This window comes from Pelodiscus sinensis, chromosome 32 (assembly GCF_049634645.1).
Source record: "Pelodiscus sinensis isolate JC-2024 chromosome 32, ASM4963464v1, whole genome shotgun sequence".
NCBI lineage: Eukaryota > Metazoa > Chordata > Testudines > Trionychidae > Pelodiscus > Pelodiscus sinensis.
The window spans coordinates 6,322,266-6,345,872 of NC_134742.1; the positions used below are offsets into that span (position 1 = coordinate 6,322,266).

General features: G+C 55.2%; 2 protein-coding genes across 6 annotated transcripts in view; both read right to left on the reverse strand.

The window, feature by feature from the left end:
- Positions 1-23,607, reverse strand: part of LOC142823105 (C-type lectin domain family 2 member D-like) — a 250,235-nt gene that overhangs the window by 144,157 nt on the left and 82,471 nt on the right. The window lies entirely within an intron of this gene.
- Positions 1,129-16,729, reverse strand: LOC102462306 (killer cell lectin-like receptor subfamily B member 1B allele A). The gene is made up of 6 exons (XM_075913417.1): positions 16,590-16,729; positions 15,128-15,223; positions 5,830-6,006; positions 3,681-3,835; positions 2,726-2,838; positions 1,129-2,215 (listed from the first exon to the last, which is right to left on the reverse strand). The coding sequence occupies exons 1-6, from the start codon at positions 16,672-16,674 to the stop codon at positions 2,092-2,094; spliced, it is 750 nt and encodes a 249-aa protein (XP_075769532.1). The 5' UTR covers positions 16,675-16,729; the 3' UTR covers positions 1,129-2,091.

A 23,607-nucleotide genomic window follows, 5' to 3' on the forward strand; every position in this document is an offset into this window, starting at 1 on the left:
GACGGGGAGTTCTTGTGCAAGAACACTGATGTTCTAATGTGTGAAATCAGGGCTTCTTGCAAAAAGAGCTATGATGCTCCCGCTCAGGAATAAGCCCTCTTGTGGAACTATTCTTGCACAAGAGGCCAGTGTAGACAGGCAACATGAATTTATTGCGCAAGAAAGCCCTATGGTTAAAATGGCTGGCGATGAGGTCTGGAAATGGCAGCAGCCCCTCAATCAGCAACAACCCATGAGTGGCAGGGTGTTTTCATGGGCAGGCCAGCTTTGGGACTTTGCAGTCCAAGGGCCCAGCCCCAGCCTTTCAACACACCCAGCTCAGCACTGGATGGAATATTTCTAGGTTTAAACTTTGTGAAACTTCGGAGACAGAAGGGAAAGTAACAACCCAACCCATCCCCCACCCATTCCAGCAGCCCCAGGGTGTGTCTACACAGCAGGGTTTTTCCGGAAAAACTACACTTATGGCCACACTGCAGTTGTGTTCGTTTGATCGTTTGACATTTGTTCCTATCCTGGACTGGGGCAACGTGCAGACTTCCCACTGCATTTGGGTGTCATTTCTTGGTGAAAAATTCCCAGCACCTGGACCCCTGCCCAGCGCCCCAGGTAGGTTGCAGAGAACCCAGAGAGGTTGCTGTCTGATGTATATTGGCTTTTATGTTGTGAACAAAGGATTTCCTGTTGCGGCTCAGAAAAGCGCCTTGTTCTTCTCCTGCGGCTGGAAACCTGCAACAGCAACAAACCATGAACAACCCTCCACAGTTGCTGGAACAGCTTCCTAGCAGTGAAAATCCAGCCCAAGCAAGTCACCCTGGGTCACACTGCAGATCTGTACGGGGCACCCAGGCACTGAATCCCCATTGCACAAATTACGGGCCAAGGTTGTAACCACAAGGCCAGTCTCATCATAAACTGAAACATTTATTGAATTAATGGAAGAAAAGGGGACTCATCAGTGGTTGAAGTCGGTGCCCATTTCCTGGCCTGGCCCCATTCCCTCCATAGGCCGATCCAGTGGTCAAAGGATCCTTAGCTGGGGGACAACAGCGCCTCTCACTGATACGGCAGCTCTAGGGTCAGACCTCCCCAAACCCAGCCAGGTTGGGCACGGGCCACCCTGCCCTACCCATAAAAGGGTCTGTGCTGGGGCCAGGTGCTGCAGCGAGAGACAGTCCATGCCTCGTGGAGTTCACAGTCTAAACTGAATGGACAAAGGATAGGAGAGGAAACTGAGGCATGGAAAGGGCCAGTGACTTTTCAGAAGTCACATGACCAGCCAGAGGCAGGAATATCCCAGAGTTCTAGATGCTTTGTGGCCCACCAGCCATAAACATGCTCAATATAACAGACCCCTTCACTGTCTGTGTGATGATAGTTCCTGGTTCTGATCTGGCACTTTCCAGCAGGAGATCTTGAAATGCTGCAGCCAGGTCAGTTTGATTATCCCTATTTCACAGATCGGAAAATTGAGGCACAGAGAGGGAAAGTGTCTTAGTCACCCAGCAGGTGTTTAGCATCCTATCCAGCAGCCTAGTGACAGGAGTTAACGATTGGTTAGGGCAGGATGGGCAGAGGGGTGTCAGGTCACAGGCTTGATGGCAGCAATGGAGGGGCCGGGGAACAGAGCTGAGGGTGGGACCTGACAGAGGTGCCAGGAAGTTAAAAGGGGTGAAATAGAGGAGAAAACCCAGATCCCCAGCTGGTGTGAATGGAGCCGCAGCTCCCCTGGAGTCACTGGCCAGATGCCCAGCTGGGACACTCTGGATCTGGGCTGATTGATGTGAGCTGGGGATCTGGGGCAGACTCTTCTCTCCCCAGTACTAGGGGAGGGGACTACAGATAACCGTCCCCAAGGCTCAGCACAGCGTGACACCCCTCAGCGTAGCCCTGCTGGAACAACAAAACCGGAGCTTGGACTCGCTTCTACAGGCTGAGGGAGGGCTGGGAGCCAGGACTCCTGGGTTCCATTTCCCACTTTGTCACCAATTCTCGGTATGATCTTGGGCAGGTGAGTATCTGTGACTCAGTTTCCCCAGGTGTGACACGGAGATAATGGAGCCGTGCTCTGAGGTCTCCTCTATACCCTGCTCAGAGGAGGATGGTGTCTTGCTGGCAAATCCACTGATGTGCAGATCTGCATCCTTGTGAATGAATCTGATTCCCCTTCATCATCCCACAGCTGTTCCCCTCAGCTGGGCCTGACACCGAGAGCCTGTAGGACACAGGAAAGGCCCCTGTCGGCACCTGTGGGTCCATCACACTCACTTGACAGCGACTCTTCCCTGTGCTAACAGGATCCGCAGCTGCCCTCTTCTCCTGTCCAGCTCTGCCCTGGGGCTGCACCTCCCCACCACTGCCAGGGCCAGCCCAGGGACTCTAACGGCCTCTCCCTGGCCCAAGCCCAGCTCCAGCTCCCTCCTCCCTGCTGCGCTAGGCCCTGCCCATCTCTCTCCTGCCCCACGGCTCCTCCTTGCCGGGCTGTGCCGACGCTGCCCCTCCTGGTCCCCTCCTGCCTCTGGCTGGTCCATGTCTGCCCCTCTCCTGCCCCCCTCTCTGGGGATCCCCAAGGCTCCGGCCTCACCCCTTTGCTCTGCTCCCTCCACAGACTGTCAATGGACAACCTCAGCGTCACCTCACCCTGAACATCCCTGCTCCTCCTCTGCCCTCCCCATCCCTGTCCCCTTCTGCCCACACAGGGAAAGTGACTCAAGGAATCACTCACCGGGTCTGATCCAGCTGGGATCCATCCAGCCAGGTCCAGGCCTTGTCCAGGGAGGTGTGGGACAGTCCCATCCAGAGCTGAGAGGGGCCTTGCGTCAGGTCCTGGAGGGCCTCCTGCAGGGAGTGTGACAGGCACTTGGTGACCAGAATGTTCTCTCATGTCCAAGTCGTCACCAAGTCCAGCACCAGAATTATGGGGCTGTGAGCCTGGCAATCCCCATGTAGACCCTCCCTCCATCCGTCCCCCTACATCAGGGCTTCTCAACTTTGGAAGGTGGTCAATAATATATCCCTACTGCTATATTCTCATTATTGGAGCGTGGAATTACTATCTATAGTGATTCTATGGAACATGTTGATTCGTTTAATATTTTTATTTCATTTGATTCTACATTATCTATCACATACAGTGCCACTCCGCCATGTCTCTTCCTCTTTCACAAAAGGAAAGAAGAAAAAGCCCAGGTGTCCTGGTGACCACTCCATCCATAGCAATCCCAGCTTACACGGGAGAGAGCGTCCATTCAGTGCAGACAGTATCTTTTCACTGACCACACAGCTCTCTGTGCTGGGCAGACGCTCTCTTTCGGAAGACGTTATCCGGAGGATCTCTTCCGGAAAAGTTTCTTCTGAAAGAAGCCTGCAGTCTAGACAGAGCCCCACTCGCACTCCCAGCTGAGCTGGGTTCAGCACACGCACACAGGGGAGGCTAACAATGGCTTAGAGCTGCCTCTGTCACCTACCCTGACGCTGAGGCTAGTGATTTCTGCTGGGCCTGTCAAAGCTGCCTCAGGAGTTTGGACCCCCCTTAGTAACCAGTAATGGGAACAGGGACGTCCAAACCAAACCGCTGGGCAGCTGTGGAACTCCCAGTCCTCAAGTGCGTCTAACCAGGCTCTGTACCCAGGCCCAGCCCGGCAGAGGCAGCTCCAGCAGGGGGTTACCAGCCCCTTTACCAGCTCCTCCCGGTCCCGGATCACCAGCAGCTGGGAGCCCCTCGCGGCGCAGTCGCTGCGGCTCTTGTTCCAGGTTTTATTTTCTGTGGAGACCCAGTAGCACTTGTCCCCGCGCAGCCGCCAGTCCGAGGGGCAGAGTTTGCACCCGGCGCCCCCTGCAAAGACACGGGCACCATTAGTGCTCTGAGGCTCATTCCCAGCTACCCCCTTCCTGTGACGGGCAGGGATGGGGATAAATGGGTTTGAGTTAGAGATGTTCCATAGTGGTTAACTGAATAGTTGAGTAACTGCATGAATTCGTATCCCTTCTATAGTCTCCGGGGGGTGGGACCAGTTGCCAGTGTGCTCTGCCCCATTACCAAGGAGCCCTTTGCCAACCCACGCTGCTGCCTCTGTATCAGCTGGTTAGCAGAGCGCACACACAGCAGCATGTGTGTCTATTGGTGGTGCACATCCACACATGCCTCAGTGCACAGGGCATTCTGCACACGGCTGGAAAACATTAGAGGGAACATTGGGGAGGGGCCCTTCCAACAGCTCCACGCCAGCAGGACTGGTCTGTCTGGGACCAGGTAGGTACCCACATTAAGACCCCTTTTCACAGCCAGAGTGGCCTAGAAGGTCTTGGAGTAACTGTGGGATAAACTCAGGCTAGCAGGGGAGGCTGGGACCAAGGGGTGATGTAAAACAGGAGGGGGCCTGGGCCCAGATGCCAGGGAATGGGGTGGGTGTTTGGAATCATGAGAGTATGTAGGGATAACATATTAATGTATTAAAAATGTGATTCCCCCAAATGGAAGTGACTCCCCATAATTTGTTCCCCACAACTTAAAGTGTTTAGATTTATTAGGATTCTTCTTATTATTATTATTATTTGTTAAGATTGTTAAATGTTTAGATTTATGATTATTATTGCCCCTTTAGAATATAATATATTAGGTCATGTAACTTAGAACTGTTAAAAATATAATCCTAACTGTTAAGAATATAATCCTCTGTAGCCAGAAACAGCCCCCCCCTCCCCCCTGCGCTCCAGGGCATACTCAAGCTTGTGCAAGGGGCTGCTTGAAATTGACATTGCAGAGATACATTGTAACAATGCATTGTCAAGCCACTAACTCTGCTATGGGAGCCAAGCCCTGTAATTGACTTAAGGGCATTGTTACTTAATTGAGGCCTGTTCTCTTTAAAACATTGTAACTTTATTCAGCACTCAGAGAATGTTTTAAGCAATACCACCCAGAAACTTTCTGTAACTACAACTTTTATTATTATACAAAATACTGTATGAATGTATGAGAGAGTGCTTGGATGATGAGTGAATGGTTCTGAGAGGTGCCAGCCTGAGAATACAGCAACAAAGGGCTGAAGAAGGCGTCAGGTGCCAGTGCAACCAAAAGGTGTCAAGTGGAGAAACTGGAGGTCCACCCGATGAGATCACTGATGAGCACCCGGCAGCCACCCTGGAGACATCAGCATGATACAGCAATTTCCATAGACTGGCATAGGAAGAAATTCCTATAAGAACTGGACTAAAAAACTATGGAATCAGAGTCCAAGGTTCTGCTGCCAGCCTACCAGGAGCTTCAGATGCGCATCTGATCAGGACTTCGCTCCCCACTACCATCACTTGTGTACAGAGTACCTGGCCAGTATCCTGTCACAAGCAACTTCCAGGCTGGTAACTATACACAGAACTTGAATGAATGGATGTATGAATGAATGGTTTATATATATATATAAGTGTATAAGGGTTAAGTAGTGTTAGGAATAAGTAGTTAAACAACGTTGTTTGCTTCTATCTTTTCTTTATTTTTTTATTATCTTTACAATAAATGTGGCTTTTTGCCTTATCCCCCTCATAAGATCCTGCTTGCTTTTATTTGGTACAACAAGTTTTGACTCCAGCACCCACTGAAAAAACCCTGGATCACTTTGTATGACAGTTATTTAAATCTTCCCGGGTATTACCCTACAAATGGTTATTAGGTGTCGCTGCCCCACAGACAGGCCCTGCTGAGGCAGGTACATTCCCAGCCTGGCACTGAGTGGGAATGGGGACCAGATCAGTGCACCCAGCAGGGTCCCTGCCCTGCAGGATCCCCGTGGCCTGGCGCAGCAGCTGGGTTCCCACTGGCGCTGGGGTTACCTGCTGGGCCGGGCTGGGCCGGGGGGCACAGTTGGGATCGGACACGCTCCAGGTGGGTGCTGCAGGCTGCTGTGCTGGGGTCCCCACTCCCAGGGGCTGTGGCTGCATCTCTGCTCCCAGCTCCATCGCTCCCAGGGGCTGCCTGGCTCTGTTCCGGCTCGGACGCCAAGTGGGAACCTGCAAAGCAGTGTGGGAAGGGGAATGATGGTGACTAGTCAGTGTTACAGCAGGTTGTTAGACGGGAGAACTGACAGAGCCCTGAGGAGACTCAGGGCCTGGCCCTAAGTCTGTACAGCCCCATCTCTTTTGACTCCCCTGGGCTACTGAGTAGCCCCAAAGGGCCAGGGTCTGATAAAGTGGCTGGGACTGAAAAATCAACTTAAGAGATACCTAAATCCCTGGGGCCTTTCTGCAAACCCAGCCTGTGTTTGCAGCTCTCTCAGTTACTCACCGCTCTCCTCCACAGTGTCAGAGCACCTCTGAGCCTGACTGGATTTAGCCTCCCAACCCCAGGTGAGACACAGCACAGAGCTGTTACCATCACTATACAGCTGGAGAAACTGAGGCACAGAGGGCCTGGAGGTGGGGAGGATCCCCTGTTCCAGGCTGGGAACAGACCATGTGATCTGGTCCTCTGAGGCTGCAAGTTCAATACATTATAGCCCTCCTCACCTGTGCCGGGCCTCAGAGGAAGGGTCAGGAGCTGGGGAGTGAGATTGCACAGGAAGCTAAGGAGCTGCAGCCGTGAAGGTGTCAGGCTGGTGTCTGGGTCTTTCTGTTACTACAGACATTGCTTTTGCTCCCAGGTGGGGATGGGTGCCCCTCCCCCTCTAATGCACCACCCCAATACCAAGGTGACAGGCACAGTCTGCTTGCTTAGGACCTTATCTGGCATCTGTCACTTCCCCTCTGTGCCACTCACCTACTTTCCCTGTAACACAGGGGAGGATCATGGGATTATTCAACGGCTTTAGGCACCTAAAGATTAAGAGAGGCCTGAGGGAGGTTTTCAGAAGCACCTCGGCCTAGCTTCTCAACAGTATCGAGGTACCTAACTCCCTTGGGTGCTGGGCAGCTCAATTTGTTTGGGAACCTAGGCCAATTCCCATTTATTTAAATAGGCGTTAGATGCCTAAAACAACCCACTAGGGGTATGTTTACACGGCAGCATTATTTCTACACTTCAAGCAGTTATTTTGATATAATGCTGAAATCATGTCTAGGTAGAGGACTACTTACTCTGGGTATGTCTACACTACAAAGTTAGTTCGAACTAACGGACGTTAGTTCAAACTAACTTTCATAGGCGCTACACTAGCGCTCCGTTAGTTCGAACTTAATTCGAACTAATGGAGCGCTTACTTCGAACTAGGTAAACCTCATTTTACGAGGACTAACGCCTAGTTCGAACTAGCTAGTTCGAACTAAGGGCTGTGTAGCCCTTTAGTTCGAACTAGTGGGAGGCTAAGGCTTCCCAGGTTTCCCTGGTGGCCACTCTGGCCAACACCAGGGAAACTCTATTGCCCCCCTCCCGGCCCCGGAGCCCTTAAAGGGCCACGGGCTGGCTACTCACTTTGTGCCAGTTGCAAGGCTGCAAGCACCCGTGCCTGCACAGCCTGCACCTGCCACAGGATGAGCCAGCCATCCGAGGGCTCCCAGCCCTCCACTGCTCCCCACGACCAGCCTGGCGGCTCCCGGGAGCCTGCCCGGGGGCGCAAAAGGCGGGCGCCCGCCTGGTCAAGTGCAGAGATTGTGAACCTCATCGAGGTTTGGGGGGAAGCCTCCAATGTCCACGATCTCCGCACTAGCCACCGGAACGCGGCCGTCTACGGACGCATGGCTGCCAGTCTGGCTGCCAGGGGCCACCAGCGCAGCCGGGAGAAGGTGCGCTGCAAAATAAAGGACTTGCGGCAGTCCTACTCCCGGGCTTGCCTGCCAGGGGCCGACCCGGAGGCCTGCCCCCACTTCCATGCCCTGGACCGCATCCTGGGGCCTCATGCCGTCCCTGCCCCCCGGGACGTGATTGACCCCGGGGCAGAGGGACCGCTCCTGGACACGGAGGAGGAGGAAGAGGGCTCTGAGAGCCAGGAGCCTGCCGCCAGCCTGCCCAGGACCCGGGACCCCCGAGGCACGCCACAGACCCGCTCGCCTGCATCGTCAGAGGCCGGGGAGGCGTCCACCTGTGAGTACCCTCGTGTTCCCCTTATGTGTACGGGGGGCTGGGGCGAGAGGGAGCCCCGGGACCGTGCGCCTGGGCCTTGCCCACCACGAAGCAGCAGCTGGGGATCCTGCAGGGGCCCTGGCCTTGCAGAGGGGAGCTGGGTTTCACACACCTGGGCCCCTGGGGTAATTGACCGCTGGTCTTCTTGCACCACAGCAGCAGCACCTGGGCCTGCAGGGCGCACCACACCACCTGCAGCAGCCGCCAGCACCCGGGCAAGCAGGACAGCCAGGAACCAGGAGGAGTACCAGAGGCGGCACCTCCGGTTCCTGGAGCAACAGATCCGTCTCCAGGAGCACTGGGTCCAGGAGGACCTCAGGCTGCGCCGGAGGAGTCTGGAGGCCCTGGAGGAGCAGGGCCATGCCCTGCGAGGCCACCTCCAGAGCCTGCTGGACCGCTTTCCATTTCCTCCTCCCCCTGCTCCCCCTCTTGCTCCCCCTGCTCCCTCTCTTGCTCCCCCTCTTGCTCCCCCTGCTCCCCCTGCTCCTCCTGCTTCCGCTCCTGCTTCCGCTCCTGCTTCCTCCACACCCCCTGTCCCCTCTGCCCCCCCCTCCACAACCATTCCCCACCGACGCCCCCGGACCCGCAGTGTGGCGAGATGGGAGAGGCAGCCGGACTCCCACCCCTGAGCTGTCCTTTCCCTTCCTCCCTTCCCTCCCCTCCCCTTCCAGCTCCCTCGTCCCAGGTTTCCCCCTCCCTTCTCCCACCTTCATTCCTCCCTCCCCCCACCCCAGTTCTGTGAAATAAACAGACGTTTTTGTTTGAAAAACAGGTGTCTTTATTTGACAGTAGGAAGGGAGGGGAAAGGGGAAGGGGGGTAGGGTGGAAGAAGGCCCCGGTGGGGCATGCAGGGAGAGGTCAGTCCTCCTCCTCCTCCACCTGGAAGCTCTCCCGCAGGGCTTCCCGGATCCGGATGGCCCGCCGCTGGGCTTCCCGGACGGCGGCGGTGCGGGGCTGACCGTAGTGTCCAGCCATGCAGTCAGCCTCAGCCATCCAGGCTGGCAGGAAAGCCTCCCCCTTTCGCTCACACAAATTGTGGAGCACACAACATGTCGCCACCACGGGAGGGATGTTGTGCTCGGCCAGGTCCAGACGGGTGAGGAGGCATCGAAAGCGGGCTTTCAGTCGCCCGAAGGCCCCCTCCACCACGATGCGGGCCCTGGTCAGCCTGGCATTGAAGGCCTGGCGGGAGGGATTGAGGTGCCCCGTGTAGGGCTTCATCAGCCACGGCTGCAGTGGGTAGGCGGCATCCCCCACCAGGCAGACGGGCATGTCCACGTCCCCGACCCTGATGTGGTGGTCGGGGAAGAAGGTCCCGTCCTGCAGCCGCTGACACACGGAGGAGTTCCAGTACACCCGTGCGTCGTGTGCATTGCCGGACCAGCCCACATTTATGTCCGTGAACTATCCCCGGTGGTCACACACGGCCTGCAGGATGACGGAGAAGTACCCCTTTCTGTTGACGTACCGGGACGCCTGGTGTTCCAGGGCACGGATGGGGATGTGCGTCCCGTCGATGGCCCCCCCGCAGTTGGGGAAGCCGAGGGCGCCGAATCCCTGGATGACGGCGTCCGGGTCGGCGAGGTGGACCACCCTGCGGAGCAGCACCCGGTTGATGGCCTTGACCACCTGCGGAGAGAGACACAGCAAAGCGCCAATCAGTGGGGCGCCCGGGTGGCTGGGAGCGTGAGTGTCCTGGCAGTGCCCCGCGCCCCACTCCCGGAAGCAACCCCCCTGACGGCATGTAGTACGGCCAGGACAGCCCGACCCCTCCGGTGCGGGGCGCTTTCGCCTCCTCCCGCCCCCCCCTTTGTCCCTGGGGCGGCCCATCCCCTCCTCGCAGCCCCCCTCCTCCCCGGCTCGGTGGCCGACGAGCGCCGTACCTGCATGAGCACCGCTCCGACGGTGGATCTCCCCACGCCGAACTGGTTCCCGACGGATCGGTAGCTGTCCGGCGTGGAGAGCTTCCAGAGGGCGATGGCCACACGCTTCTGGAGGGGGATGACGGGTCTCATGCGAGTGTCCCTTCTTTGCAGGGGCGAGCCACTCGCAGAGCTCCAGGAAGGTGTCCCTCCTCATCCTAAAGTTCTGGGTCCACTGTCGGTCGTCCCAGCACTCCAGGACGATGCGGTCCCACCAGTCGCTGCTGGTGTCCAGACGCCAGACGCGGCGGGGCACGCCGGTGCCGGGGCGCCGCCGCGGCTCCTCCACGGCCCCCAGGGCGGCCAGGTGGAGAGGCAGGGGGCTGACGTTCCCCAGGTGGTGCCAGGCAGCCTCGAGCCATTGCTGGCAGGCTTGCAGCAGCAAGTCCAGAACGTGCACCAGAAGGTGCAGGGCGAGCCGTGGCTCCATGTTGCCACCTGCGGCGGTCCCCCCCGAAGGGAAGCACCGACACAGACGGGCACAGAGACCAACGCTTTGCTGTTCCTCGGCGAGGTTGGCAAGCAAGCAGGAAAAGCTGAGAACCGGCTGTCCAGGGGGGTCCCTTTAAGCACGAGCCTCAGATAGCCTCAGACAGCAGCCACACAAAGCAACTACTGACCTGATGCCCTGCCAGAACCGGTTTCAGCTGCCCTTAAATGCCCCCCTGCGTCCAATCAGTGTGGACGCGCTAGTTCGAACTAGCAAAACGCTAATTCGAACTAGTTTTTAGTTCTAGATGCGTTAGTTCGAATTAGCTTAGTTCGAATTAACTAATTCGAACTAAGTTAGTTCGAACTAGCGCTGTAGTGTAGACGTACCCTCTGACTCCTGTAACCCTCATTTCACGAGAAGTAAGAGTACCTCTACACTGTACTGCTATTTTGGGACACTGGAGGTATCCGGAAATAACTACTACACATCATAACGAGCTGCTCATTATTTTGAAATGGCATTTCAGCATCCCAGAAATCCTCGTTCCATGAGGGCTAAGGGATGTCTCAAAATAGCGCACCACATTTCAAAAGTGACAAGGACTGAAAGCATAAGCTTTCATGGGCAAAGACCCACTTTGTCAGATGCTACAGTACTCCTCGTCACTTTGCAGATCCAGACTAACATGGCTACCGCTCTGATACTTGACACCGAATTTCAAAATAGGCTCTTTTGAAATTCAATCAAAATCAGATATGTAATTTGCATAGTGCAGATTGCATATCGTATTTCGAGTTTAGGATGTTGTGTAGACGCACCCTAAGGAAAGTCTAAGGAAGACTGCTCTTTCTTGGACTTCCAGCTGCATAGACAGCGCCAAAAGCCAAAATAAGCTATTTCAACTTCAGCTACACAATTAGCGTAGCTCAAGTTGTGCAGCTAATTTTGGATTTAGCCCTCCTGCACAGACGTGCCCTAGGTGTCTCGCTGTGTTGTTAAGCACCTAAACCCTGTGGAATTCCAGCCTTCAGGGAACAGCCCAGCAGCACCCAGGGAATCAGTGGCAGAATCTGGAACTGGTCCTAGAGCTCCTGAGTCCAGATTGGCTCAGTGGTTTTCGTGCCAACCTCCTTATCAGAGCACTTGTGAGCTCCCGCCCAGTCCTGCCATCCTGCTGCGATCAGCCAGCTCCTCTGACATGTCAGCCTGGAGAGGGAGACGCAACATTCGGGGGAAACATTCCCAGCTGATGTCCTTTGGTGATGTCCTTTCTCCATTTATCCACTGTTATGCAAAGATGCACAGCAAGAGACAATCCCTGCCCCAGCTGAGATCAGGGCCCCATTGTGCTGGGCACTATATGTAAGCGGGGGAATGATCCCGCTATTGTGGGGAACTTTCCTGGCTTCTATACCACCTCGGTGAAATGGACCAGCGAAAGGATCTGAGTCCCCGCTCCCACTTCCTTTACCCCATGGCTCCCTGATCCTGAGGGCTCCCCTTCCACTCTCCTGAGTAGCAGAGCCCTCAAAACCCCAACAAGGCTGGGCCCAGGTTTCCTGGGGCTTAATCCCTGACCTTATAGTCACTAGGGGCAGGAGTTAGGGTGTCCCCACTCCGAGGTGCTCTCTTTACACTGCAGGCTTTCTTGGCCCAGTGATCACTTCATAAGGTTCAAAGCAACTACAATTTATTAAACAACAACTGATTAAAGAGAAAAGAATAAGAAAAAATGAGAATGGTTAAATGAGAACACACAGCCCTGCTCTGTAGCACAGGGACATCAAAACAGCAGCCTGCAGAGTGTAAGGACAGTCTCTTCCTTAGAGGCCCCTTAGAGGCCTTGGATGTGCTGCAGGGGGCTGCAGGCTGGACACGCTTGCTCTGGCAGTGACCACACAACCTCAAGCTCTAAGTGGCCAGACCCCTCTCCCAGTCCAGAGCCTCTCCCCACACTTTGCAGTTCCCAGCTGCTCACCACATCCAGCTGCAGGCTGTGCTGTGTGGCCAGTCTCTAGCTTCTTGCATTGCTTCTCTGTTCCTTTTGGCTCTCTGAGCACTGCCAGTCTACTGCTCAACACAGGGTCTGCGCTCTTGAGCTGTGTGGGTACGTCTAAACTACATGCCTCCGTCGACGGAGGCATGTAGATTAGCCAGATCGGCAGAGGGAAATGAAGCTGCGATTAAAATAATCGCGGCTTCATTTAAATTTAAATGGCTGCCCCGCTCTGCCAATCAGCTGTTTGTCGGCAGATCGGGGCAGTCTGGACGCGACGCGCTGACAGAGAAGCCTTTCTTGAACGGCACAGGTAAAACTGGTTTCACGAGGCATACCTGTGCCGATCAAGAAAGGCTTCTTTGTCGGCGCGTCGCGTCCAGACTGCCCCGATCTGCTGACAAACAGCTGATCGGCAGAGCGGGGCAGCCATTTAAATTTAAATGAAGCCGCGATTATTTTAATCGCGGCTTCATTTCCCTCTGCCGATCTGGCTAATCTACATGCCTCCGTCGACGGAGGCATGTAGTTTAGATGTACCCTGTGTGTCAGGCTCAGCTGCTGCAAAAACTGCCCCTCAGCACACAGCTTGCTTTGCTAGGGCTGTCTCTCAGCTCTGTTTTTGCAGGACTTCTTCACACAGCTTGTACTCCTATTTCAGCTTTCTGTCTTTGCAGGACCTCTTCTGCACACAGCTTGTTTGTTCCAAGAAAGAGCCAGAACAATCCCAGCTCACAGGGAGGACGGGGCCTGGCCTCTCCCCTTCCTCACTGGCCTGTCCAACCTGTCAATCAGGCTGAGCTGGAGTGTTGGCTGCTTTCCATTGTCTCTGGGGTCTGTCAGCCTCCTGAACCCTTCCCCCTCTGAAAGTGGGAGCTTGCAAACCAAAAAACTCCCACAGAGTTTTAGTAAGGGGTAACAGTCCCCTTACATATACAAACAGACCCAGCGAGCGACAGTTTCTGCCCCAGCTGAGAACAGGGCCCTGTAGGGCCAGGTGCTGCATAAACAAAGCAAGAGACAGTTCCTGCCTCAGTTGAGATCAGGGCCCTGTTGTGCTGGGTGCTGCACAGTCACACAGGAAGAGAAAGTCCCTGTCCCTGCTGAGATCAGGTATAGACACACAATGAGAGACAGGACGGCTGCGTCTAGACTGGCATGATTTTGCGGAAATACTTAACGGAAAAGTTTTTCCGTTAAAAGTATTTCCGCAAAAGCACGTCTAGATTGGCAGAGATACTTTTGCGCAAAACGTTCTTTTGCGCAAAAGCATCTATGGCCAGTCTAGATGCAATTTTGCGCAAGAAAGCCCCTATCGCCATTTTAGCCATCAGGGCTTTTTTGCGCAAAACAGTTCTTCCCTGTCTACACTGGCCCTCTTGTGCAAGTATTCTTCTCTGTCTACACTGGCCCTGTTGTGCAAGAAGGCTTTTTCCCGAGCGGGAGCCTGAAAGTATTTGCGCAAGAACCACTGATTTTGTACATTACAAAGTCAGTGCTCTTGTGCAAACTCAAGCGGCCAGTGTAGACAGCTGGCAAATTTTTGCACAAAAGTGGCCACTTTTGCACAAAATCCTGCCAGTCTAGATGCACATGATGTTTCTGGGGCTTCTTAAAATCTCCCCTGAAAAAAGCAGGATGAAAACATTGTTTAAGGGAAGAAATAGAAGCATCAGGGCAAAAGATGTTTGGAAGGCCATGCCACAGATCTGGGAGTAGAACTCTGGTCTCAGGGTTCGTCTATACAGCAGCCGCTACAACAGCCATTATTCCAAAATAACAGCAATTCCGTTATTTCTAAATACATTCGAAATAACAGACAGCTTCTTCTGACTTCCGTAAACGTCATTCCACAAGGAATAACAGTTATTGTGAAATAGCTATTTCGGAATAGTGGTAATGTGGATGTTCCACTGCTGCTATTTCAAAATAGCCCTTCCCCAGGGCCATTCAGAGTAATTACTCCCCAGTGCCTCCTGGGGCTCTAAATCAAGATAGTGTATCCACATTAGGGGGAGCCTGCCTCAGACTAATTTTGAGGCTTCTCTGTAGTGTGGACGTGCTATTTTGAAATAGGTATTTTGAAATATCTCCTCCAGAATAGCTTATTCCAAAATCAGAGTGCAGTGCAGACGTAGGCTTAAGGACAAAATTCTTTCAAAGGTCTCTCACTAGGTCTCCTTTGGTGCATCTCCTTCTCTCGCTCGTTCTGTGTGTCTTTGATAGAAAAAAAATAACGGAACTGGTAACTCCAATATTTCAACATTTGGTTTTGCCTCAAATTGGGTGAACTCTGAAATGTTCGTAACTCTGATCAAAACTTTCTATCAGCGCCCTGAAGCCCTGCCCTGAATCCCCTCTCAGCACCAGCACCTATTGCTTTCCTGCATCCTGAACCCCTTCCTGTACGCCAAGCACCTGCCCTAGCCCTGAGCTGCCTCCCAGAGCCAGCACCCTGCATCCCAAACCCCTGTGCCAGCCCAGTGAAAGGGAGGGAGGGAGGATGGAATCCCACTTTCTTTTAACCAGCTCCAGTGTGTGCTGGGATCCATCTAGTTATCCCTCCACCCCCATGCACATGTACCTACCCGGGTATCTGATTGTCCCTCTGTGTGACAGTCCAGTGCTTTGTAGTATCAAGCTCACCAGCTATTCGGAGGGATGGGACAGTCCAGGCCAGTCACTGATGGACCCACACACACAAACCCAATGCGTCAGCTACTCACCCCAAATCCCCAGTGCTATCACAGCGATCACCAGGACAATATTCCCAATCCATCCGACCCACAGCACCGTGCAGTGCCACCGGGGACACTGGGGACCTGTAACAACCAACGTCTAGTGAGAAACAATCAGGACCTCACATGTGAAATATTGTTTCAGGCCAAGGGGCGGGGAGGGCTTGAAAACTCAGAGCCTCTGTCCTGCCTCCCATTCCCACATACATGCTGCTCCCCTACCCAGCTCGCAAGCACCATGGTCAGTGCTGCCCTTCCCCCGCCCTCATAGGGTGGGCTTGAGGCCAGGGTGGGGAGAAGGATGGCACGTGCTGGTCCTATTGAGCGTTCTGAGCCGCGCACCCAGACTATTAACAGCCACTCTGTGCACGCGCCACAGCGTCAAACGGGAAAAGGGACGGGTGCATTGGGACAGAGCACTGGGGACTGGGATGTCTCTGGCTATGGGGAAGGGGTGGGGAATTGGGTTAGAGCAGTGTTTCTCAACCAGTCGTACGAGTACTCTCAGGGATATTCGAGAGAAGTCTAGGGGAGGGGAGAGTACATTAACACAGCTGAAATTTGGAGAAAACTACAGCGCTTTATTATTTTTTAAATTTTTACACCAAAAAATGTCATCGCCCGCCCAGCAAAGATTAAGTGGTTTAAACAAATGTGTTGCAATGGTAGAAAAAAATGTGTGTGTCTGAAACTGTAGGTACTGGGGTTACTTACAATTAAAAAAAAACAGGTACTTTATAAAAAAAAAGGTTTAGAAATACTGAGTTAGAGCATGTGGGCTGGGGGGTGTCTGGCTCTGGGGGATGGATGGGTGCATTGGGTGAGAACATAGGGGTTGGGGGTGGGGTACGTGGCTCAAGGGGAGGAGCATTGAATTAGAGCAGGAGGGCTGGACAGTAGCTTGCTCTGGGCGGGGGGGAAGGGGCATTGGGTTAGGGCAAGGAACTGAGCATTAGAACTACTGGCTTCTTTCCTTTCCCATAGATGGGCAGTGGGGTCTAGTGGTTAGATATGGAAAGCTGGGCTTGGAGGTTCTAGTTTCAGTTCTGTGAGGACTGTGGGAGCTGGTGCTGGGTGGGGCGGGCAGGGCAGAGGAAGGGATTCTAGGAAGCAGGATTCCTGGGTTCCTCTCCTAGCCATGGCCCTGCCTTTCCTCTTGTCCACAGGCCAGTCACTCCCTTCTGGGCCTCAATTTCCCACTTGCCCACCTTGAAGATCTTGGAATGCAAAGCTCCTGTTTGCTTTCTCTGTTGTGTCCATAGATGCTGAGGGATCAGACCCCGAATCCTTCTCTGCTGTCTGCCCACATTGCTAATCCAGACCTTGTTCAACCCAGACTCACCCCAGCCCCTGACATGCTGTGTGCCCTCCCTGGGGTTGCAGCTGCAGCTCTGACCTTGCTGCTGGGACATGGAGCCTGGCGGTGGGGAGCAGAGTTTTCAATCAGTACCTGGGATCCTGGCTGCAGGTGGGATGGTTGAGCGGCCCCCCCTGGACTTTAGGTTCAGCACCATGTAGCCCTCCTCGTCCTCCATCAGCTCGGGTATTGTCGCCCAGGGAGCGGAAGTAGGGACAGTGCAGCTGGGAGCCTCTCTGAGCTGCGTGGGGAGGGGGGTGTGAGACCGCACAGGAAGCTGAGCCATGGCCTGTTGCTAGGTGAGTGACAGGTTGCTGGACAGAACCTGCTGCCTTAGGGGCTGTTTATTGATGCAAAAGGTGCCTTGAATAACCGCAACAATTCTTAGAAGTTACATGCATCAAAGGCCCCAGCCCCAGGCCTGGCTGGGGCTAGATGGGTACAGCCAGCCAGGGGCAGCATGTCCCTGCCCTGCATTATCCCCCCAGCCTGGCCCAGCAGTGCCCAGGGGAGGGTGGTTCAGACAAGCTGGGGTTACCTACTGGCCTGGGCTTGGCCGGGAGTCACAGCTGGGATCAGTCACGCTCCAGGCGGGCTCTGCAGGCTGCTGTGCTGGGGTCCCCACTCCCAGGGGCTGTCGCTGCATCTCTGCTCCCAGCTCCACCGATCCCAGGGGCTGCTGGAGTCTGTCCCTTCTCGGACGCCAAATGGGAAACGGCAAAACATCGTGGGTGGGAGTGAGGGGACTGGTCAGTGTTACAGGAAGCTGTTAGGTGGAAGGACAGGCAAAGAGACCCATGGAGACACAGAGCCTGATCCAAAGCCTGGTCAGTCTCATCTCCTCTCACTCCAATGGGCTTTGGAGCAGCCCCGAAAGGCCTGGGTCCAAAAAAACTAGCAGGGATTGAAAATCAGTGGGGGCTTGTACCTTAGTCACTGAGACCCCTTTGGAAACCCAGGCAGTGTTAGCATCTGTTATGTAGCCCGTATGCCCAGAGCAAGTCAGGGCAGGGCTGTTATTCCCAATGGACAGTTGGGGAAACTGAGGCATTCAGCCTCCCTCTCCTATTGCCAGAATGAGTCAGGGCAGGTCTGTTCTTCCCAATACACAGGTGGGGAAACTGAGGCACACAGCCTCCATCGACAGAGTGAATCAGGGCAGGGCTGTTTTCCTCAGTACACAGGTGGGGAAACTGAGGCACACAGTGCCCCAAGGTCGCAGGGGACAGCCTCAGTTCCAGTCTGGAGACGGGGAGGCCACCCGAACTCTGAGAGGCTCCGGGCGGGGTTGGGAGCAGGGCCAGTGTCAGCCGGGCTGGTGTGGGAATGGATGGAAGGGCGGGAGGCCCCTGCCCCCCCAGGACACAGTGATTCTGTGGACAGAAGCCAAACGCTTCACTTCCCCCACATGCCGAGGCGGCGCCGCCACTTGCCCGGGGGAGGGGCGGGCACTTTTCAGTCGAATGGCCGCCGCCGCTGTCACGCGCTTTTCCTGCCCGGCGCTGGGCCGCGTGCGTAGAGCCCCCGTTAACGCCCCAGCCGCGCGGCTCACGGAGTTAGAACATAAGAACATAAGAACGGCCAGACTGGGTCAGAGCAAAGGTCCATCTAGCCCAGTATCCTGTCTGCCCACAGTGGCCAGCACCAGGCGCCCCAGAGGGGGTGGACCGAAGACAATGATCAAGCGATTTGTCTCCTGCCATCCCTCTCCAGCTTCTGACACACAGAGGCCAGGGGCACCAGTTCTATCCCCTGGCTAGTAGCCTTTTATGGACCTAACCTCCATGAAATTATCTAGCTTCTCTTTAAAGTTAGGTGGCAGCAGGACGTGCGGCTCCTTTCCCCTCGCATCTCCCCCGGCCTCCTGCTCCGGCCTCACTCCCTCATGTGGGGGAGGGGCTGTGACCTGCGTCTCTCTGTTGGGGAGGGGCCCTCGGGGCTAAGTGGAGGGGGCAGCAGCAATAGGGGGAGGGGCTGCCTGTGGGGGTGTCAGTTTGTGTCGGTCTCCTCTCCCTCCAGGGTTACCAGATACTCTAATGAAAATACCAGACACACTTGAGCAGGGGTGGGGGGAGGGACTGGCCAGGAGGAAGGGGGGGCCGGGAAGCAGAGCTGGCGGGGGGGCTCAGAGGCAGTGGGGCTGGCCCGGGGATATCAAGGAAGGGGTGGCTGGCAGGAAGCAGAGCTGGTCGGGGGCAGTGGGGCTGGCTGGGGGAGATTGGGGTGGGGGGGGGCCGGTGGGAAGCAGGACTGGCCGGGGGAGGTGCAGCAGGCAGGCCGGGGGAGATCGGGAGGAGACGTGGGGGAGAACAGGCTGGGAGGGGAGCGAGGGGGAGGGAATTGGCCGGCGGGGAACGGGACTGACCCAGGCACGTGTGGGTCCCAGTGCAGTCTCTGGACCGTGCACAGTGTTGGAGAAGCACTAGTGCAACCAGCTGCGGCTCCACCACGTGCTTGAGCAGCCGGGACCGGGCTTCCCCTCCTCCTCAGACGCAAGCAGAGGCTCCCAGCGCCGACTGCACCCACCTCCCAGCCTCTCCCCCTGCCTCTGCCAGGCTTCCATTGGCCGCCCACCTGGAAAACCAGAAAACACGGGACATTGCACAAGTCTGGTATTTTATGGATTTTTTTACCAGACAGAGGACCCAAAAACCGGCCTGTCCGGTAGAAAACTGGACACCTGGCACCCTACATGCTAACATGCAGGTAAGCCAAGAGTCCTGGCTCCAAGCACCTCTCCCCCCCCATTGCTAGCGTTGCCAGGTGTCCGGTATTCTACTGGGTTTTGGGCCCTCTCTCTTGTAAAAAAATTGAGAAAATACCAGATATGTGCAATGTTCGGTATTTTCTGTTTTTCCGGCTGGGCGCTGGACGGAAGCCTGGTGACGGCGGAGGAGTGACTGGGGGCCGGGCGGGATCAGCGCTGGGAGCCCTGGTTGCGCTGGTCAAGCACTTGGTGGAGCCACAGCCGGACTCACTGCTGTTTCACTGGGACCCTGCATGGGACAGGGAGCGTCCCGGGATTTGCACGTGCCCAGGTCAGTCCCACTCTCCGCCAGCCAATTCGCTCCCCTCCACTCCCCTCCTGGCCGGCCCTTCCCCACTTCTCCTCCTGATCTTCTCTGGCCAGCCCCACTGTCCCTACCAGCCCTGTTTCCGGTGGCCAGTTCTCCCCTCCTCCCGATCTTCCCCCGCCAACCCCGCTGCACCTCCCCCCCCCGACCAGCTCTGCTTCCCACTGGCTACTCCCTACCCCGATCTCCCGCAGCCAGCCCTGCTGTCCCTGACCAGCTCTGCCTCCCACCTGCTACCCCTTCCCTGATCTCCCCCCAGTAGCCCCAACTTTCCCGCCGCCAGCTCTGCTTCCTGCCCCCCTCTTCCTCCCAGCCAGGCCCGGCCCCCCAATCAAGTGTGTCCAGTATTTTTTTTTAGAGTATCTGGTAACCCTACATCCCCTCCCCCCCCCCCCGCCCTTCACATGTATGCACCTGCCTCAGGTGGGCCTGGGATCTCTGAGGAGATTGTGGGGCAGTGACACCTAGTGACTGTTATGGGGAACCCCCAACCATGGAAATGTTAATAACAGCCTCATACCAAACTGTCTGCATTTTTTCTGGGGGGACGGACCTGTCAATACACCCCTTCCTGCTCCTCAACATCTGGACCCTGTGTCCCACCCACCACCCCTGGGTTCCAGACCCCCCCCCGCCTTGGTCCTTGTTTAACCCCCACCCCTCCCCCAGTTATTCCAGGACCCTTCTTGGCCACACTGGTAGCATTAAGAGGCCTTAAAGTGGGTAGCTCGGTCCCTGACAATCAACCCTTCCCCGGGGGGGAGGGGGCCTCTCCAGCTTGTGTGGAGCTGGGGTAATGGCTCCTTGTACACACTGTTCCCAACCCCCAATATAGGGGGCAGGTAGGGGTGTGTGGCGAGAGCGCAGTGCACTGTGGGTAGTCGCTGCTGTGCAGGGCCCATATGGGAGCAATGGATAATGCAGAGACGCCCCAAGGCTGCTCTAACTGACACTGGGTATGTCTACACTACCCCGCTAGTTCGAACTAGCGGGGTAGTGTAGACATACCCACTAGGAGCAGCCAGGCCCAGGGTTCAGGGAGCACAGAGGGAATTTTCAACCCTTTTAATCTCATCCCTGGCCCCACAGTCCCAGGGAGGGAGGAGCCAGGAAGAATGTGCAGAGCATTAATAACAGTTCTCTCTCTCTGCAGGGGGCTCCAGGTGCAGACTCTGCTCCATGGACTGGGGTCTGCGCCGGGACAAGTGCTACTGGGTCACCAAAGAAAATATAATGTGGAACAAGAGCTGCAGTGACTCAACAGCAAGGGGCTCCCAGCTGCTGGAGGTCTGGGACCAGGAGTAGCAAGTAAAGGGGCCGGTGACACCCTGCTGAAGCTGCCCCTGCCTGGGTGGGAGTATGGGTACAGGATTCCAGAAGCTCATACAGGCTGTCTAGTAAGGCCAGGAGTTTCCCAGTTGCCTAGGGGATTTGAACACCCATTTCCATTGATTGCTAATAATAAAATAATAATAATAATAATTAATAATAATAGGCAGCTTTGACAGTCCCAGCCTAAGTTGCTCGACTCAATATCAGGCAATGGGGACAAAGGCAGCCTTATGCCATCATTGGCCTCCCAGGCCTGTGTGCTCTACACACAGCTCAGCTGGAACAGAGCGGCTGGGAGTGCGTGAGTGAAATATGGAGAGAGGGATGGACAGAGGGGTGTGTATGAGGTTTGCCAGACAGACACAACAGCGGATGCTAAAGAGGGATGTAAATATTGGTCAAAACAGCTAACCAGTTAAACTATTAAAATGATATTTTCTAACCAGTTAACTGTTGGTTGCCCAACACAAGGGAACCCTGATCTCAGCTGGGGTAGGGACTGTCTCTCACTGTATCTGTGTAGTACGCAGCATGATGGGGCTTTATGCCCTGTGTGTGCTAAACACAACTCTCCTGGAACAGTGGGGTTGAGACTGTTCCAGTGAGAAATATAGAGAGATGGACAGATAGGGTACGTCTAAACTACATGCCTCCGTCGACGGAGGCATGTAGATTAGCTAGATCGGCAGAGGGAAATGAAGCCGCGATTAAAATAATCGTGGCTTCATTTAAATTTAAATGGCTGCCCCGCTCTGCCGATCAGGTGTTTGTCGGCAGATCGGGGCAGTCTGGACGCGACATGCCAACTAAGAAGCCTTTCTTGATCGGCACAGGTAAACCTGGTTTCACGAGGACTAACTCCTAGTTCGAATTAAGTAGTTCGAATTAAGGGCTGTGTAGCCACTTAATTCGAACTAGTGGGAGGCTAGCCCTCCCCAGCTTGCCCTGGTGGCCACTCTGGAACCACCAGGGAAACTCGTCTGCCCCCCTCCCTGCCCCGGAACCCTTAAAGGGGCACAGTCTGGCTACGGTGCCCGTGCCAGGTGCAAGCCTGCCAGCACCCAGCCAGCAGACCCTGCATCTGACACGGCACGAGCCAGCCACCCGCTGCCACCCAGCCCTCCGCCTCTCCTGGGACCAGGCTGGTGACTCCCAGGAGACTGCCTGGGGCCGCAAGAGGCAGGCGCCCGCCTGGTCTAGTGCGGAGATCGTGGACCTCATCCAGGTTTGGGGGGAGGCCTCCAACGTCCATGACCTCCGCACTAGGCACAGGAAAGTGACCGTCTAGGGCAGGAGAGCTGCTAGCCTGGCCATCCAGGAGCAGGTTTGCATGAAAATCAAGGTGGTCTAGTGAGACCCCTGACCCTGAGACCTGACCTTAGAACATGAGAACGGCCGTACTGGGTCAGACCAAAGGTCCATCTAGCCCAGTAGCCTGTCTGCCGACAGTGGCCAACACTAGGTACCCTGGATAGGATGGACCGAAGACAATGACCAAGCCATTTGTCTCGTGCCATCCATCTCCAGCCTTCCACAAACAGAAGCCAGGGACACCATTTCTACCCCCTGGCTAATACCACTTCATGGACCCAACCTCCAAAGCCCAAAGATTTCTGACTACAAAAGTACATTAAGAACTGACCTTGGTGAAAGAAGCGAAGTATTGTATATTGCCAAGGAGAAACTTGTGGGAGTGGTTTGGGTTTCTCCCTTTGATCTGGACTCTGTGCTTACGGACGAGTACCATCAGCATGTACCTGCCCTCCCTAATTGGTTTTTAGATTCAATTAACACTTAAATTCCAAATACCCTTTAATTGGATTACCTTAGTACCTGACCGATTCCAAAATCTGCGTTCACCAGAGGTCCAAAGAAATCTCTGAATGTCCATTTAATACATAGCACATTCTCTCTGGTGTACTAATTATGATATGTTGAGTTATGTTATTAAAATTATAGAACAGCCCCATCACAGAATTATATTAGGGATTTTAATGATTATTTTGGTATTGGCGAAGGACATGATGGACTTGATAATGGTGAGAGCCCCTCTGGAGGTGCCATCTGTAGTCAGGACATCTAGGATGGGTTCATCCTGTTACATGTCCCCCTCCTCTGCCTGTAGGTTTAGACTAGTGGCAGCTTTGCAAAGCAAGTCCAGAAGGGCCCTGTAGTCCGGAGCACGGAGGGGAGAGGGCTGAGAACGAGGTGCCTGCCACTGCCTCATCAGGAGAGGACAAGGAGGCCATTGGGAGCCCCACCTCCTGCTCCGCTGCAGGCTGGTCCTGTGCTTGGCCTGACGGGCTGAGAGGGGCTGCGGGAGGCCTGGCAGGTAGGGCAGGACCTGTTGCCAGGGTCAGCTGCTGCCTCCGGGACCCTAGGTTCTGAAGGGACCAAGAGAGGCTTCACTGGGAATGAACCCTGGGCCTAGTAATTTTCCCACAGGGCCTAGAACTGCCGCTGGGGTGGCTGCGGTGGGATGAGTTGTTCCCTCAGGGGAGTACCAGCCAGTGTCCATCTGTCCAAGGCCCCTGAGACTTGCCTCCGGGGTGATGCTGGGGAGACAGACCAGGAAGGCCATGACTGCGCCGATCTGGGAGTGACCAAGGGAACACTCGGTGCTGTATCCTGGCAGCCAGGCATCTGCAGCTGGACAGGGGCTAAGCCAGGATCACCACGGCCAATCCCACCTCCCCTCCTACCCT